This window comes from Schistocerca gregaria, chromosome 9 (assembly GCF_023897955.1).
Source record: "Schistocerca gregaria isolate iqSchGreg1 chromosome 9, iqSchGreg1.2, whole genome shotgun sequence".
Classification (NCBI taxonomy): Eukaryota; Metazoa; Arthropoda; class Insecta; order Orthoptera; family Acrididae; genus Schistocerca; species Schistocerca gregaria.
The window spans coordinates 25,976,457-25,994,711 of record NC_064928.1 but is presented as its reverse complement, the minus strand read 5'-3'; the positions used below and the strand labels follow the sequence as shown (position 1 = coordinate 25,994,711).

General features: G+C 39.1%; 1 protein-coding gene across 1 annotated transcript in view; it reads right to left on the bottom strand.

Annotated features, from left to right (window-relative positions):
- The window catches only part of LOC126292032 (nascent polypeptide-associated complex subunit alpha, muscle-specific form-like), a 397,943-nt gene that overhangs the window by 61,895 nt on the left and 317,793 nt on the right, over positions 1-18,255 (bottom strand). Inside the window, exons 17-18 of the mRNA XM_049985825.1 lie at positions 16,800-17,151; positions 3,915-4,234 (exon numbers count right to left, since the gene is read on the bottom strand). Of these exons, the coding sequence (XP_049841782.1) occupies positions 3,915-4,234; positions 16,800-17,151 (672 nt within the window). The remainder of the gene's footprint in view (positions 1-3,914; positions 4,235-16,799; positions 17,152-18,255) is intronic.

Below are 18,255 nucleotides of genomic sequence, written 5' to 3'. Positions count from 1 at the left end.
ACTACAGATTCACAATGACAAAACTCTTGTTAAGTTTGCCACAAATTTCATGAAGCGTGTTGCATCAAACTGTTGTGCAGAAGCTAGGCTATCATAAATTTTGTGCTAGATGGGTACCAAAAATCTTGACAGAATACCACAAGAGCCAATGTTTGGCTGCATCATTGACATTTCTGCATTCTTACGAAAAACCTGGTGACTTATTACTCGATCAGATCCTAACTGGAGACAAGACTTGGATCAAACATTTGAGCTGTGAGACCAGATTTGAGACTATAAAAAAAACACAAAAATTCTTGCAAACATTGTCTGCAAGAAATAATTTTTTTTAGTCTGTGGGTTATTGTTAAACTTAAGAAGAGCAATTCAGAATAAGTGCAGAGGAAAGTTGAGATCAAGAATGTTGTTCTTGCATGACAATGCTCAACCACTTGAGGCAAACCACAGCTAAGAAGTTCTCAATGCTTTCAAGTGGGGGATGTTTCCTCATCCATTGTACAGTCCAGATGTTGCACCCAGTGAGTACCATCTGTTTCTAACAATGAAGATGTGGCATGCAACACTGCACTTTGACAATGACACAGAACTGTGAGAGCGTATGACTAATTGGTCGAAACCTTAAGTGGCAGAATTTATGGCACTGGAAACTCAAAGCTTGTTCACCACTATGATAACTGGCTAAATTTATGTGGAGGCCTTGCTGAAAAGTAGTATTTAAGTGTCACTTTCAAATGAATAGAATATCATATTTTTCTACACTTTTTTTAATAACAAAGCACAATCTACTTTCTGGATAGGTCTCACAGTCTAGGACTTTCTTCTTCCTACTGTCTTCTTTCTTTCCACTTTAGCTTCAGTCCCTGTTATCAGAATTCCTTTTCCCCTCAGTATATGTCGCACCCTGTCTCCTTGTCTTTTCTTAAGCAGATTTGGAAGGGTTCCTTGTTCCTTTACCATTTCCAGTGCTTCACTGTTCTTTGCTTTATCCACCCAGTTTATTTTCTCTATTTTCCTCCATACTTAAATCTCTAATGCACTTCTGACTCTTCCTATCTTGTCCAATGTCCACCTTCACAGTTGTACAGAAAAAATTAATCAACTTTTTAAATCAACTCCAACCCTAATTTGCTGCAATTTGTAATGTACTCTCATTACATTAGATTCACTTATTGTTGTCCATTTGTCTATATGTCAGCATGACTCTATAAGAATTCCTTTTCACAGAAACAGGTAGATGTATCATGTTAGAATTTATGTCACATACTAAGGTCTACATACGATGGAACTGTAAAAAATTTGAGTTTCTACACCAATACAATCAAAAGATACAGGCATTTATGTCACACATAATGCCTTAAATAAAGCATGAGCTAATAAATGAAAAAATGCAAGTTTTGGGTAACCTATAGCCAAAATTCTTATTATCAAACCAAGTTCTCTTAAAGTAGAAAGAGCAATAATCTTCTTCAAATCAAATTCAAAATTAGCACCCAATCCAGCCATAAATATAGTTATACAACCAATTAAAAGTAAAAATCAACCACAGTTATGAGTATCTAACATTGGTCTGAAACGAATTAATAAATAAACACCAGCAGTAACAAGTTAAGAAGAATGAACCAAAGCAGAAACAGGAGTAGGGGCAGCTATAGCAGCAGGAAGTCAAGAAGAAAAAGGAATCTGAGCTCTTTTAGTTATAGCTGCCAAAACAATTAATATAGTAATAAGTTTTATTTCAAAGGAATTAGAAATAAAATCATAATAATAAATATAATTTCAGCCACCAAAATTCAATATTCAAGCAATAGAAATTAAAATAGCAACATCACCAATATGATTAGAAAGTGCAGTTAATATACCAGCACTATAAGATTTTACATTTTGATAGTAAATAACTAAACAATAAGAAACTAAACCCAAACCATCTTAACCTAACATAACCTAACCAAACCTAACCTCGCAAACTCATTCATCAAAATGCTAACCTGTTGACCTAGAATGATTATGTTTGGCATGAAGCAAGGTTTCATGGTACAGCCAAAGAAACAAAATCAAAAAAATATTAGTATCACACGAAAAAATATTTTCTTGTTGCATTATCCAACTGTCTGCTTCTCCACATGTTAAGAATCATTTTTCTCAGGTATGAGTATATGTATCAACTTGAAATTTATGTTATGTACAGAAGTCTATGGTTCCTTGGTGATGTAAGAAATTTTAGCTTCTACATCAATGCATTCAAAAGATATGGTCATTTATGACATATTTTCATACCTTGCTAGTGTTAATATCAGCAAGAGGCAAAAGTTGTCAAAGTTCTCAATTCTCAGGATGGATGAACTATCTGTAAAATTAATTAAGTTTGTATGGAACACTTGGTGCATGAGTCCTACTTGCACTTATCTGGATTTTATTCCGCACTCTCGCAATACTTCTTCAAGTCAACATAGTGTTCTCTGAAGTGATACTGTTCAACCTGCAAGCAGGACCATGACATTAGCAAATCCAATTGTGCTGATCTTCCCGGCTGCTATACTTACTTCTTTGTATTCTACTTCTAGTGTCTTTATTTTCAAGCTTCCAATATATTATGTAAACAGAGTTTGTGAAAGGCAACAACCCACTCTTATGCCTCCTCTGGTTTCAAACCAGTCTGTAATACCATTTCTTTGCTTCATGGTTGCTCTCTGCAATGTGTATAACTCTGTAACATATTGGGCCTAGGAAACTAGCCATTTATCTCATTATTTAAAGCATTACTGGCCAATATGTAATTGATATGTCTTCAAGAGTAACACATACTAAAAAAAGGGCAAAGGTTCAAGATTCATTTCTCATGGTTACTTAACTTCTTTGATTGATTACTAAATTTCAAGTAATGATGAGAGATAGTACAATTATCTTTCAAAGAATAAAGTGTGAGGTGAGTTATTGAGCAAACTGCTTCTGTTAGAGATTGCAAAATCTTTGCTCACTCAATAAATGAGACATATTTTTGCAGAATTACAGCAAACTGTGAAAGTTAATAAGTACACACATGAAATTATGTCAATGCAGTCTCAGCGGCTCAGCCATTCACAACAGCAGCAGTTACATTTGCTTGTGTTTCTTTCAAAATAATCCAAGAAATTGACTACAGAAGGCAGCACCAGTCAAGGGGGAAGTCATAAGATGTACAAACATTGTTTTCATATGAAAATCATGACCTGACCAGTACTCAGGTGTGGTCATTTTAATGCAAAGTTGCAGCCCAAGCTATCCTTTGGCTTGGTCTCCAATGTATTAATTAGTCTCCTTTCCTTCCAGTTCACCTTCTTCAGTTATATGATTCCCATCATATTATCCCACTTCACTCGGTAAGAGGCCTTTTCTAGAACTGTGAAACACAAACTCATTTCTTGTCCTCTTTCTATACAGCTTCCACCAATTACTCTTATTAGTCCAATAGCATGTCTTATATCTCTGCCTTTCTTGAAAACAGACTGTCCCTTCCCTGTATTCTTTTACATTATATGTATTAACCTAAGATTCAATACTCTCAACATAATTTTGGTTGTACAGCAGATTATACTTAGTGTTCTCTATTCCATACATTCTTTGGGACTTGATTTTCTGGGGTTTGGAATCAGCACTGTTTTGACAAATCTTTTTGACCACGTACCACTTTCTCACATGGTGCTCTGTAAAGCTGTCATTTCTGCCACGCACTTTTCATACATACACTGAAATAATTTTATAAGAAGACCATCCAATCCAGGAAATTTACATTTCTTACCATGTTGGAATATTGCAAACTTTTACTCATTATAAATAGTTTAGGCCATCGTGTGAGCTCCTCAACTCTCTCAATCTTAATGGTCAGTGAGTGACCCAACCAATATCCGCAAGTTTCTGATAGAAGTGAGACAGCTTACCAGATTGGAACTGAGGGAGGAGCTGTAGGTCAGGCTGCTCGAAGACGTGAGGTACGACACCACTGCACGGCTGAGGCCGCCCTGCGCAATCTGAGCCTCGTCCGCGGCACGTGCTTCTTCTGAAGCCTGCTGCCAGGCATCCACACGGAGCGGTTCTGTACGAGTGTCACTCGCAGCCTCTCTGGCACTGGTAGAATTTGGCAGGGGAGGGCTGGAGCGTGAGGAGGGGCCCTCCGGAGTGAAGCTGAAAGCACTGCGTGGCCCAGGGGGTGGGGACTCCGGGGGTGTGAGCGCCGGTGCTGTCGGTGCCTCGATCCGTGCTGAAACAGGTGGATGGCAGTTTCTGGTGCAAATTTCAGTTTTTATTTGAAGTTAATCTTCTTATCTATTAAATTCCTTACATCACTGGGTATATGGTCAAAGATTTTTGTAGCTGAATACCTCACTCCTTTCTGTGCTAAACTAAGGCTGGGTGATGGATGGTGTACGTCATTTCTCCTTCTGGTATTTATGAATGTCACTGTTGCTTTTGGACTGACAACAATTTTCATAAAGGAGTAAATGAATTGTGAGTCACTTGTTACTACGATTTCTATAACAGGTTCTGGACTGGTATCACATATTATCCTTATCACATTCTTCTGTGCAATAAATACTTTCAAACACGACTGAGGCTGTACTCGACTAGAAGAGAGCCAGTTCTAATCCGTGTTGCAAAAAAATTTTCACCATTATTATTTGGCTGCTAAGGGTAGGCAAGATGATTGTGAGCATTTCCTATCAACAGAATTTGTCCCAATGTCCCATATTAATTTCTGAATTGCTCCAAACTGCATCACACATGGAGTGTCGTCTGTCCATCAGATGCAGACATTACAGATGATGGTCCCTCTGGTGATATTCAAGAGGAGTAGTATGTGTGACAATGCGAGGTTTCATCATCTCCCATCTCTTGCATTGTCATCACAACACAGATTGTGTCATACACTAAACTCCGACCCGCCAAAGTCACCTACTTGAGCCAGTCACCCTAAGACAGAACTGTCAAACCTCACAAAGAAAACATGTCACAGTGTGTAGTGGAAATTCTTTCCAGATAGATGGCTGAACTACCCCTTCATGATTTTAAAGTGTCCCTCTTCCATTTTACACAAGCGTGTAACCCATAAAAACAAACAAATTTAAGAAATAGATAGGACTCAGCTTTTATGATTACATTTACATAGCAATCTCATTTATGCAAATGAATTCCCCAGACTTAATTTAGCAATTAGTTCACTTACAGTTGCAGTATTGTTAATTACAACTACTTGGTTAAAAACTACAGTAGTTTAGCTTGTGCATTTTCATTCATTAACAAGGTATGAAATTTAACTTATAGGGATATATTTTCAGAGCACAGAAGTGTATTATGTGAATTACACAGGGTACTAGTGCTAGAATAACATCACAGCAGTTCTTTAAACCATTTGCTACTTTACAAATGTAGAACAGAAGGGAATAGATGAGAGTTTTATTGTCTCATAACATACAATTTTAAGTCACTGAATTAATGTACGTGAGACTCAACAAAACACAAACATTTTTACAGTTTTGCTTAAAATATCATTAACATAATATACTACATCAACTACATAATTGATACAAATTGACTTTTTTTTTTTACAACAAACTATAACATCCTATGTATGTGTTCTCTCCTGACCAAATTTTCATATTGTCTTTCATGAACTCTTCAATGGAATACTAACATTTCTGTGCCAATTAGTCATATAAGACTTTTTATAATGTTTCTAAGTTAAGACTGAGCAATTATTTTCCTTTTACTTCGTTGTAAATTTTCATACCCATATTCTGCAGAGTTTGAGCACAAAGTTTTCGTGTTGGGTGGACAGCATATAATTATTTTATTCCTGCTGTTGTAATCATCCAAAATTGATTCACTACAAATAAATCAAAGTTACTATGTACAAATATAATCAGTGCATATATGCAGAGTGAGGGAATATTTAATATACTCAATTTTTTTTAAGAGTGGGTGACATGTTTTTCTTTGGTTTTGACATTCAAGACATTTAATTTGAGTTGCCCCACTTCTGTACCTTATTACTGATTTGAAGTAGCTGTGAAACTATACTTCCCTTATTTCCATGCTGGTAGCATAAGACAGCGAAGAGCCAAAGAAACTGGTACACCTGGTAATATCAAGTAGGGCCAGCAAGCACACAGAAGTGCCACCACGACATGGAATGGACTCGACTAATGTCTGAGGTAGTTTTGGAGGGAACTGACACAATTAATCCTGCAGGACTGTCCATAAATCCATAAGAGTACAAGGGGATGGAGATCTCTTCTGAACAGCACATTGCAAGGCATCCCAGATATGCTCAATAATGTTCATGTCTGGGGAGTTTGGTGGCCAGTGAAAGTGTTTAAACTCAGAAGAGTGTTCCTGGAGCCACACTGTAGCAATTACAGATGTGTGGGGTGTCACATTGTCCTGCTGGAATTACCCATGTTTGTTGGGATGCACAATGGACATGAATGGGTGTAGGTGATCAGACATGATGCTTACATATGTGTCATTTTTCAGAGTAATATCTAGACATATCAGGCATCCCATATCACTTCAACTGCACACAGCCCACACCATTAAAGTGCCTCTGCCAGCTTGAACAGTCTCCTCTGACTTGGAGAGTTTATGAATTTATGCAGTTGTCTCCATACGTGTACACGTCTATCTGCTTGATACATTTTGGAACGAGATTCATCCAGCCAGGCAACACGTTTCCAGTCATCAACAGTCCAATATTGGTGTTGACAGGCACAGCTATCATCAAGGGTACACAAGTCGGCCTTTGGCTGCGAAAGTCCACATCGATGATGTTACATTGAATAATTTGCACACTGACACTTCCTCTTGGCCCAGCATTGAAATCTACAACAATCTGCAGAAGGGTTGGACTTCTGTCATACTGAATGATCCTCTTCAGTCATCACTGGTCCCATTCTTGCAGGATCTTTTTCCAACCACAGTGATGTCAGAGGTTTGATGTTTTACCAGATTCCTGATATTCATGGCACTCTCTTGAAATGGTTATACGGGGAAATTCCCACTTCTCCCCTATCTCAGATGTGCGGTGTTCCACCGCTCATGTGCCAATTATAATACCACGTTGAAACTCACTTAAGTCTTGATAACCTGCAGTAACTGCTGTAACAACTGCACCACACACTTGTTGTCTTGTCTGATCACAGTGCCATATTCTGCCTGTTCACATATATCTGTATCTGAATGTGTATGCCTATACCAGTTTCTTTGGTGCTTCAGAGTATAATATAACCATCACAAATACTGAGCTATTTAATTTACTTGCAAAGTATCCTATATGTGAGACACATTTACAGTTCAAACAGCACAGATGACAAGTTTGATAAATTTATGGCCACATACAAACATTTTTTTGAAATAGTTTTTCCTAAACAAACGTCACTTATAAATTCGGTGCACAAACCAAATAAATGGATCACAACAGGAACAAAAATATCATGTCACAATAAAAGGAACTTATATGAATACTCAAAGCAAACCACAAACCCTGTATTTATCAACTACTTTAAACAGTATAAACAAATACTTAGACAACTTATAACAAAAGCAAAGAAAATGGAAAATGACAAACAAATAAAAAATTCCAGGAATAAGATTAAAGCAACCTGGAGTATCATAAAAAGAGAAACAGGTACTACATCATTAGCCCACAAAAGTATAGAACTTCATGAAAACAACAATAATAAATTTAACAACTATTTTTCTAATGTAGCACATGACCTGATTACCAAATGTTACAACTCAACACCAGAAGACAATACACTCCAGTCATATACAAAACTTCTTACAAGAGCCCTATTCATGCCTCCAACAGCACCTGAGGAATTATCTGTCATTATAAAAAGGTTACCCAATAAGTATTCAGCAGGTACTGATGAAATACCAGATATTATCATCAAAGCAAGTATAACATATATCGTAGAACCATTAATGGATATTTTCAATTCATCAATTGTGAATGGTATATTCCCGAAAAATCTTAAAATGGCAAAAGTGACACCACTGTACAAGAAAGGGGGCAAACATGAAGCTGCAAACTATAGACCTGCATCAGTATTGTCAGGATTTGGTAAAATTCTCGAAAAACTATTTCTTAGAAGGCTGAAAGCCTTTCTAAATAAAGGAAACATAATAAGTGATGCGCAACACAGATTCAGAACTGGCAGATCAACACAGTCAGCTACTTATACCTACTTAAATAAAATTCTAACTGCAGTAGATAATAAGCAAGATGTGTCTGGCATATTTATTGACTTTAGTAAAGCCTTTGATGTAATTGATCATAATACTCTGTTGCAGAAGCTAGGTAATTATGGAGTAAGAGGCCTGCCAAACAAGTGGATACATTCCTACATTCATGACTGTCAACAGATCACTCAAATAAAATATAAAGACATAGAAACACAAAAAATTTGTAATTTTTACAGTAATGCACAAAACATTACATATGGGGTTCCTCAAGGGTCAGTCCTTGGGCCAATTCTTTTCATTCTTTATGTTAATGATTCATCAGAAAAAATAACTAAAGGGACAACAGTACTTTTTACAGATGACACAAATATCCTAATCAAATCACGTGATGAGGAAAGTCTACAAAAAATGGCTACAGGTATAATATAAAATTTGACACAATGGTTCAGAACAAACAAGCTAATAATAAATAATGAAAAAACAGTGACAGTCAATTTCCACAATTCACAGAAACTGCATCCTGCAAGACCAATTTTTAAAACTGATGCAAAAAGTGTCTCATCTGTGAGCGACACAAAATTTTTAGGTATACATATTCAGCAGAACCTAAAATAGGAGACACATCTTAACTATGTAAATAAAAAGCTTAACACACTTACGTACACAGTAAGAATCCTCGCACAAAATACAAGCCATGTGTCTGTGATCACACTGTACCATGGCAGTATTCAGTCACTGCTGATGTACGGCATTATCTTTTGGGGGAACTCCATAGGTACAAACAAAACATTTAGGATACAGAAAAAGATTGTTAGAATAATAAACCATGCTAAGTACAGAGACTCCTGTAGACCAATATTTAAAAATCTCAGTATACTGCCTCTTCCCTGCTTACATATGTATGAAATATTAAATTTCACAAAAGGAAGTATTTTAAAAGATGGAAAAGTCTTCAAATATAACTGTGATTACCACCCTCATGATACTAGGCAGAAGCATTACTTACATGTCAATACAGTAAGTACAAACATTTGTAAGAGAGGAGTGTATCATACTGGCATAATGCTGTACAATCACATGCCATTCTATTTGAAACAGATGCAAAATTTACAAAAGTTTAAAGTGAAACTGAAAGAGAACTTTCTTGACCACTGCTTCTATTCTGTTTCCGAGTTTTTAGAGTACCAGAAAAGTGTAGTGTAATTGCTCAGATATTCTTAATAAGTCTATCATTTTATTTTATTATATTAAATTTGTCATCATTATTCAACATGTATTGAATAATTTTTAATTATTTATCCTTTCAAAATAACAATGTATATGATGTTGTATATTCTGTACCAACCTGACTTGTCCTACATTGTTTGTGCAAAATATGTACCTAAACACGATTTACAGGACCAATAAAGAAATACAAATACATGATGAATTTTTATCAGGATCAGTTGCTCCCGATAAAGATGATGGAGGAAATTGTTGAAAGCCCAAGGTTTTACCCTGAACTGACAAGGCAAGAAAGCTAAGAATGTTTTATACAACAGAGCCATCATCAAATACTTTGTTCTCATGTATTCCTAAGAACTTCAGGCTGCTGGCTTCCTGCAGATCCTGGTTGTTGTGATTGTTTTGAGCATCATTTCTCTCTTCTTGTTTTGTTTAAACTGCATTAATAGAGTTTTTTTCCATTTTTAATTTTAACCCATTTAAGTTAAACTACATACCTAATTTTTTTAAGGTATTTATGACAGTTTGAGGAACTTGGCCAGTACTGTTAATTTCAGTGATTAAAAATGTGTCATCTGAAAACAAAACTCAGTGACACTTGATATTAAACTGTATGTCATTTAGGAAAAACAGAAACAGAATAGGACCTAAGACTGAAACTTGTGGTACTCCTTGTGAAATGGTTTTCCATTCTGAAACATAGTTTCCTCTCTGATATAATAACCATTATATGTTTGGTAGTATCTAAACTAGGGGTGGCAAATCCTCAGCCCGCGGGCCACATGTAGCCCCAGGCTACCTATTTTTGGCCCGTGGAGCTGTTTCACACGAATGAAAATTTTGACTTTTATTTCACTTAAAACCCCCAAAACAGCATTCCATCAACCCTATTTCACATCATATCCAAGTACAATAGGCAGATCATTGATTTAAGTATTGTTAGATTTTAGTCTATATTGCAGCTGGAAAAAAATAACTGTGTTGGATTTATTCTGAAAAGTTGCCACTCCATCTTGAAGAAAACATAGTTTGCCTTGATCAGCCAACAGTTAACTGTAGTATGGACTGAGCAAGAAGATACATTTCTTGTGATGCGCAAGTGCCAGGCATAGCCGATAATTCCATATTTAATTTTACGACAAACTCACAACACTATTGGATGTAAAGTTACAGCCCTTCACATGCATACGAAGTGCACATTCGATTGCAACTGACCTATCGTCACATCAGATGAGCCAGCATATATCTTTTTACAATTAGGCTATGGTGCCTGTCTTTAATTTCAGTAGGCTGATATTTACACACATCAAAAGAAGTTTTGCCTCACTTCAGTTCTGAGAGTTCTGGGACCTGTACATAAAATTGGAATACAGGTCTACAGAAACATCATTTCCGCCCTTTTTATTGCTCATGAAAACCACACATTGTGTGTTGTACCACCATATAGTGAGACCTTCAATGGTGGTGATCCAGATTGCTGTCTACACCGGTACCTCTAATACCCAGTAGCACATCTTCTTGCACTGATGCATGCCTGTATTCATTGTAACATACTATCCTCAAGTTCATCGAGGCACTGTTAGTCCAAAATGTCCCACTCCTCAATGGCGATTCAGTGTAGATCCCTCAGAGTGGTTGGTGGGTCACGTCATCCATAAACAGCCATTTTCAATCTATCCCAGACGTGTTCGATAGGGTTCATGTATAGAGAACGTTGGCCACTCAAGTCGAGCAATTTCACTATCCTGCAGGAAGTGATTCAGAAGATGAGCATTATTGGGGCACAAATTGTCTTCCATGAAGACAAATGCCTCGCCAATATGCTGCCGGCATGGTTGCACTGTTGGTCGGAGGATGGCATTCACGTATTGTTCAGCCATTACGGCACCTTCCTGTATGTCAGTTGCACATAATGCCACTCCAAAACAGTAGAGAATCTCCACCTAGCTTCACTCGCTGGACAGTGTGGCTAAGGCATTCAGCCTGACCGGGCTGCCTCCAAACAGGTCTCTGACGATTGTCTGGTTGATGCCAATCCTGAGCGGTCCATTAGGCATGTTGTTGGGCCCATCTGTACTGCACTGCATGGCGTCATGGTTGTGAAGATGGACCTCGCCATGGACGTCGGGAGTGAAGTTGTGCATCGTGCAGGCTATTGCGTACAGTTTTAGTCATAATATGACGTCCTGCGGCTGCATGAAAGGCATGATTCAACATGGCGGTGTTGCTGTCAGGGTTCCTTTTAGCCATAGTCCATAGGTATCAGTCATCCACTGCAGTAGTAGCCCTTGGGTGGCCTGAGCGAGGCATGTCATCAACAGTTCCTGTCTCTCTGTATCTCCTCCATGTTTAAACAACATCATTTTGGTTGACTCCAAGATGCTGGACACTTCCCTTGTTGAGAGCCCTTCCTGGCACAAAGTAAAAATGCAGATATGATCAAACTGCGGTTTGACTGTCTAGGCATGGTTGAACTACAGACAACCTGAGCCGCGTTCCTCCTTCCTGGTGGAATGACTTGTACTGATCGGCTGTCGGACCCCCTCCGTCTAATAGGCAGTGCTCACGTATGGTTGTTTACATCCTTTGGCAGTTTTAGTGACATCTCTGAACAGTCAAAGGGACTGTGTCTGTGATACTATATCCACAGTCAATGTCTTCAGGAGTTCTGGGAACCAGAGTGATGCAAAACTTTTTTTGATGTCTATATTGTATGTATTCAATTGGGTAGGGACACCAGTTGACATTAGCAATTTTCAAAGGTACTAAAGGGACTCTCCTAGTCTTTCTCTCTTATTTACAGCAGCGTTCTTGGTCAGTATAACTAGCCACCTAAATGATGTTAATACTCAACTACAAGGAAAAGATCAGCTAATTAATGTCATGCCTGAACTTATTTCTGCATTCCAAATGGGAATAACAACTACAAACAAAAAATTTCATACTGTTCCTACTTTGTCAAAATAATTAATTGTCACATTGGCAGCAGCAATCAAATATCTGATTTGAAATATGAATTTGAAAACCATTTTCAAGATTTTGAGAAACATCATCTGCTTCTTTCTGTATTTGCTATGCTATTCTCCATGGACATGAGTTCACTACCGGGGCATTTACAAATGGAATGCTGCGAAATGCGATATGACGCACAGTTAAAAAGGGAAATTTAATCAAACAATGGAAAATCCATGATGGAAGTAACAATATTATGATAAGGAAAGTTGCTACTCACCATATAGCAGAGATGCTGAGATGAAGATAGGCACAACAAAAGATTTTTATACTTAAAGCTTTCGGCCACTGGCTAATAAGAAGAAATATCCAGCACTTTACAAAATAAGGTTAAAAAAAATTCAGTATTTGGAAACACTTACGAGCGTGAACAGCTTTTTAGTTGGATGAATTACATCAAATTACAAGTGAGAACACAAAATACTGTTGTTCATTTGTGAAACTCTGCATGAAGCAACAATTTCAGTTGATATCAATATTGACTCACTCTGTTCAGTCAAACAAAGCCAGATAACCCACTAACATTGTATTTCATTAAATTGGATAATAAACGTTCTTTCCTCAGATTTGTTTTATTTTCTTTAATAAATGAATTAATATTTGTTGCTCATTAGTAATGCGGCCAGTGGGGAAATTCCCTCTCAAAAATTTGGCCCACTCGCCGAATAGGTTGGCTATCCCTGACATAAACCATTCTAATTCAGGGTCCTTAATTTCATATTTTCCCAGTTTAGAGATCAGCTAGCAGTGGTTCATACTACTGAAGGCCTTCGAAATCCCACAAAAAATTCCTGTTTCACAATGTATAGTCATGAATGCTTTCCTTAATTACCAGACTTTCTCTTTTCTCAAAAAAGGACAAAATGAAAGGGAAAGCTGCTACTCACCATGTAGCGAAGATGCTGAGTCGTAGATAGGCACAACAAAAAGACTACCACGATAAAAACGTGTGTGTCTGTCATCTATTTTCGAAAAAAGGCCTTGTTGGACAAAAGCTTATACTGTGACAGTATTTTTGGTGTGCCTATCTGGGACTCAGCATCTCCACTGTATGGTGAGTAGCAACTTCCCTTTTCATAATATTGTTACATTACATCCTGGATTTTCCAATGTTTAAAAGTACAAAATACACTCCTGGAAATGGAAAAAAGAACACATTGACACCGGTGTGTCAGACCCACCATACTTGCTCCAGACACTGCGAGAGGGCTGTACAAGCAATGATCACACGCACGGCACAGTGGACACACCAGGAACCGCGGTGTTGGCCGTCGAATGGCGCTAGCTGCGCAGCATTTGTGCACCGCCGCCGTCAGTGTCAGCCAGTTTGCTGTGGCATACGGAGCTCCATCGCAGTCTTTAACACTGGTAGCATGCCGCGGACGTGAACCGTATCTGCAGTTGACGGACTTTGAGCGAGGGCGTATAGTGGGCATGCGGGAGGCCGGGTGGATGTGCCGCCAAATTGCTCAACACGTGGGGTGTGAGGTCTCCACAGTACATCGATGTTGTCGCCAGTGGTCGGCGGAAGGTGCACGTGCCCATCGACCTGGGACCGGACTGCAGCGACGCACGGATGCACGCCAAGACCGTAGGATCCTACGCAGTGCCGTAGGGGACCGCACCGCCACTTCCCAGCAAATTAGGGACACTGTTGCTCCTGGGGTATCGGCGAGGACCATTCGCAACCGTCTCCATGAAGCTGGGCTATGGTCCCGCACACCGTTAGGCCGTCTTCCGCTCACGCCCCAACATCGTGCACCCCGCCTCCAGTGGTGTCGGGACAGGCGTGAATGGAGGGACGAATGGAGACGTGTCATCTTCAGCAATGAGAGTCACTTCTGCCTTGGTGGCAATGATGGTCGTATGCGTGTTTGGCGCCGTGCAGGTGAGCGCCACAATCAGCACTGCATACGACTGAGGCACACAGGGCCAACACCCGGCATCATGGTGTGGGGAGCGATCTCCTACACTGCCCGTACACCTCTGGTGATCATCGAGGGACACTGAATAGTGCACGGTACATCCAAACCGTCATCGAACCCATCGTTCTACCATTCCTAGACCAGCAAGGGAACTTGCTGTTCCAACAGGACAATGCACTTCCGCATGTATCCCGTGCCACCCAACGTGCTCTAGAAGGTCTAAGTCAACTACCCTGGCCAGCAAGATCTCCAGATCTGTCCCCCATTTAGCATGTTTGGGACTGGATGAAGCGTCGTATCACGCGGTCTGCACGTCCAGGACGAACGCTGGTCCAACTGAGGCGCCAGGTGGAAATGGCATGGCAAGCCGTTCCACAGGACTACATCCAGCATCTCTACGATCGTCTCCATGGGAGAATAGCAGCCTGCATTGCTGCAAAAGGTGGATATACACTGTACTAGTGCCGACATTGTGCATACTCTGTTGCCTGTGTCTATGTACCTGTGGTTCTGTCAGTGTGATCATGTGATGTATCTGACCCCAGGAATGTGTCAATAAAGTTTCCCCTTCCTGGGACAATGAATTCGCGGTGTTCTTATTTCAATTTCCAGGAGTGTACATCTACAAGAACTTCAAGCATTTAACTGTTTTTAGAAAAGACCCACATATACAGCTACACATGTATTGAATATCTCTTCAGGGCAATTAAATGTCTTGTGGTTAATATAGTTGATTTTAAGAGTGAATTAATGGCTTTTAAGTAGGTGAAATCTTTGTACTCCATTAAAGACTGTCTTCACAGGTACTGGGATTACATGATTTCAAGGACTTGAAGAGGAAGTAGTAATTGAGATTTGCTGATCACATTGCATTTTTCACAGAGAGAGTAGAGCGCATGCAAAATCATTTGAATAGAATGGATACTATCTCAAAAAGATGTTGTAAGATGAATATCAATAAATGCAAAATTAGGGAAATGGACATGTAGTCAGTTGATGCACAGGGAAATAGATTAGGATATGACACTCAAAAATCAGTAGATTAATTTCATTATTTGAGCAAAAGAGTCAGTGCGAACACCAGAAGTAAAGAGAACTTGAAATACCAACAAACAATTTCTGAAAAAAGATATGTTCACATCTAATACAAATTAACATCTTCAAAAGCCTTTACTGAAAATGTATCTCTGAGTGTAACCTTACATGAAAAGAAGCCATATTAGGACTTTCTCATTAATGTAATTAAAGTATGTTCTGTAATATTAGATGTTATGTATGAATAAAAGCTCTCTTTCTCAGGAAAGAGTTCATTCCATTGTGTGAACATGCCATGAAATAAGGGCTGACAAAGATTGCTTTCTATCTCACAGCTTGATTTGATCTCAATCAAGTGTTTATTTATTCATCAAAAACCACAACCATAGCACAAAGTCCATAGTGTTTATTTATTCAGCCAAAAACCACAACCATAGCACAAAGTCCATAATGTGTGGACACATCACTGTCTTGTCACATGAACTCACAAAAGCTGCACACTGAACAGGCACAAAACATTAAAACTCTCAGGTCTAGAATTCAAAATACCAAAAACATTAAGCATACAGTGCAGCTAACAAATATAGCTTTAAATATCACTTGTCTTCTAGTATGATTTGTTGTGGTGAAGTGTTCAGAAATGTGAAGTCAGCAGATAAATAAGCTACCTATAGATTTTATCTTAGTGTTAACTCTTAGTGCCATGCAGTAAAACAAAAAGAAGACGCAATATGTAAAATTTTGGCTGGAGTGTGATATCCCCCCCCCCTCCCCCTCTTGAAATCTATGTTGTGGTGACAGACCAATGTGTAGTGTAGACTGAGGCAAATATTAGTTACAAATAATAAATGTTGCAGCCTTCCCCCATACAGAAACTATGAGCCATGCCTGATGAAGGTGAAACAGATATGAAAAACAACACAAACAAAAGGGAATGGAAACTTTTTAACCATGATGCTACAGAAGAACGTTGAAGGTTAGATGGCTAGATTGTGTCACTAAAGAAAAGATATTAACTGAGTTAGACAGGAAAGAGGTTTATGGCACCATTTGACAAAAAAGAGGGACCAGTTGGTGGAACACATCAATGGAGTAGCATGGAGAGCTGCATTCAACCAGTCTTCTGACTGAAGACTTCACCATCTGCCAAGGATGTGAGACAAATTTAGTTATGTAACAATGCTTTGGCTTATAACATATTCTGTATTAGCACTTTTATTTAATGAATTTTCATAGATTTAAGTTATTCATTTCCTTTGTGATTACAGAAACTGTGCATTCTTAAGTTTACCTACATTACATTTATACCAGCGAAAATTTTTAATATTACTAGAATAGAATGGCCTCTTAAAGCTATGGTTCAAAAACAGAAAGAGACATACTTACATCGCCACTTGTACATTGTGACACGCTCCCTCACATGCTCCGGACTGGGCGGCGGTGTGGCAACTCTCTCGCTGGCGCCGTACCCTCCGCTCCGAGGTGACGGGGACCTCTCAGGCGTGAAGACACGGTGGGCAGGCTGGGGCGGGCTGCGCTCTGGAGATGACACGGGAGTAGGGATTGGGAGGTGGAGGGGGAGGTTGACAGCGGTCACTCCGCCCGTGCGCCTGCTGCGGATCCTCACTGTGCCGAACCGCTCGGGTGAGAGCGGTGTGCGCGTGGGTGACGGTGGTATGCGGGAGGGCGAGTGAGTGGCAGACTCCGGGCTAGGTGGCGTGTGGTGGCTGGTCAATTCCTGAATGTCACCAGCAGCTTATATCATAAAGACACACTTGACACATATCCGAAATTTCATTGAGAAAGAAAACTGCTTTCGGCCACATTGTTTTTGAAACAATAATTTATTAGGGAATTTATTAAGGAACAAGGTTTTAAATTGTAAGACATTTCCAGGGGCAGATGTGAACTCTGACCACAATCTATTGGTTATGACCTGTAAATTAAAACTGAAGAAACTGCAAAAAGGTGGGAATTTAAGGAGATGGAACCTGGATAAACTGAAAGAACCATAGGTTGTACAGAGTTTTAGGGAGAGCATTAGGGAACAATTGACAGTAATGGGGGAAAGAAGTACAGTAGATGAAGAATGGGTAGCTCTGAGGGATGAAGTAGTGAAGGCAGCAGAGGATCAAGTAGGTAAAAAGACGTGGGCTAGTAGAAATCCTTGGGTAACAGAATAAATATTGAATTTAATTGATGAAAGGAGAAAATAAAAAAAAATGCACTAAATGAATCAGGCAAGAATGAATACAAATGCCTCAAAAATGAGATAGTCAGGAAGTGCGAAATGGCTAAGCAGGGATGGCTAGAGGACAAATGTAAGGATGTAGAGGCTTATCTCACTAGGGGTAAGATAGATACTGCCTAAACAGACCTTTGAAGGAAAGAGAACCACTTGTATGAACATCAAGAGCTCAGATGGAAACCCAGTTCTGAGCAAAGAAGGGAAAGCAGAAAGGTGAAGGACTATATAGAGGGTCTATACAAGAGCGATGTACTTGAGGACAATATTATGGAAATGGAAGAGGATGTAGATGAAGATGAATTGGGAGATACGATACTGCGTGAAGAGCACTGAAAGACCTGAGTTGCAACCCAGCTCCGGGATTAGACAACATTCCATTAGAACTACTGACAGCCTTGGGAGAACCAGTCCTGACAAAACTCTACCATCTGCTGAGCAAGATGTATGAGACAGGCAAAATACCCTCAAACTTCAAGAATAATATAATAATTCCCATTCCAAAGAAAGCAGGTCTTGACAGATATGAAAATTACCAAACTATCAGTTTAATAAGTCACAACTGCAAAAATCTAACACGAATTCTTTACAGATGAA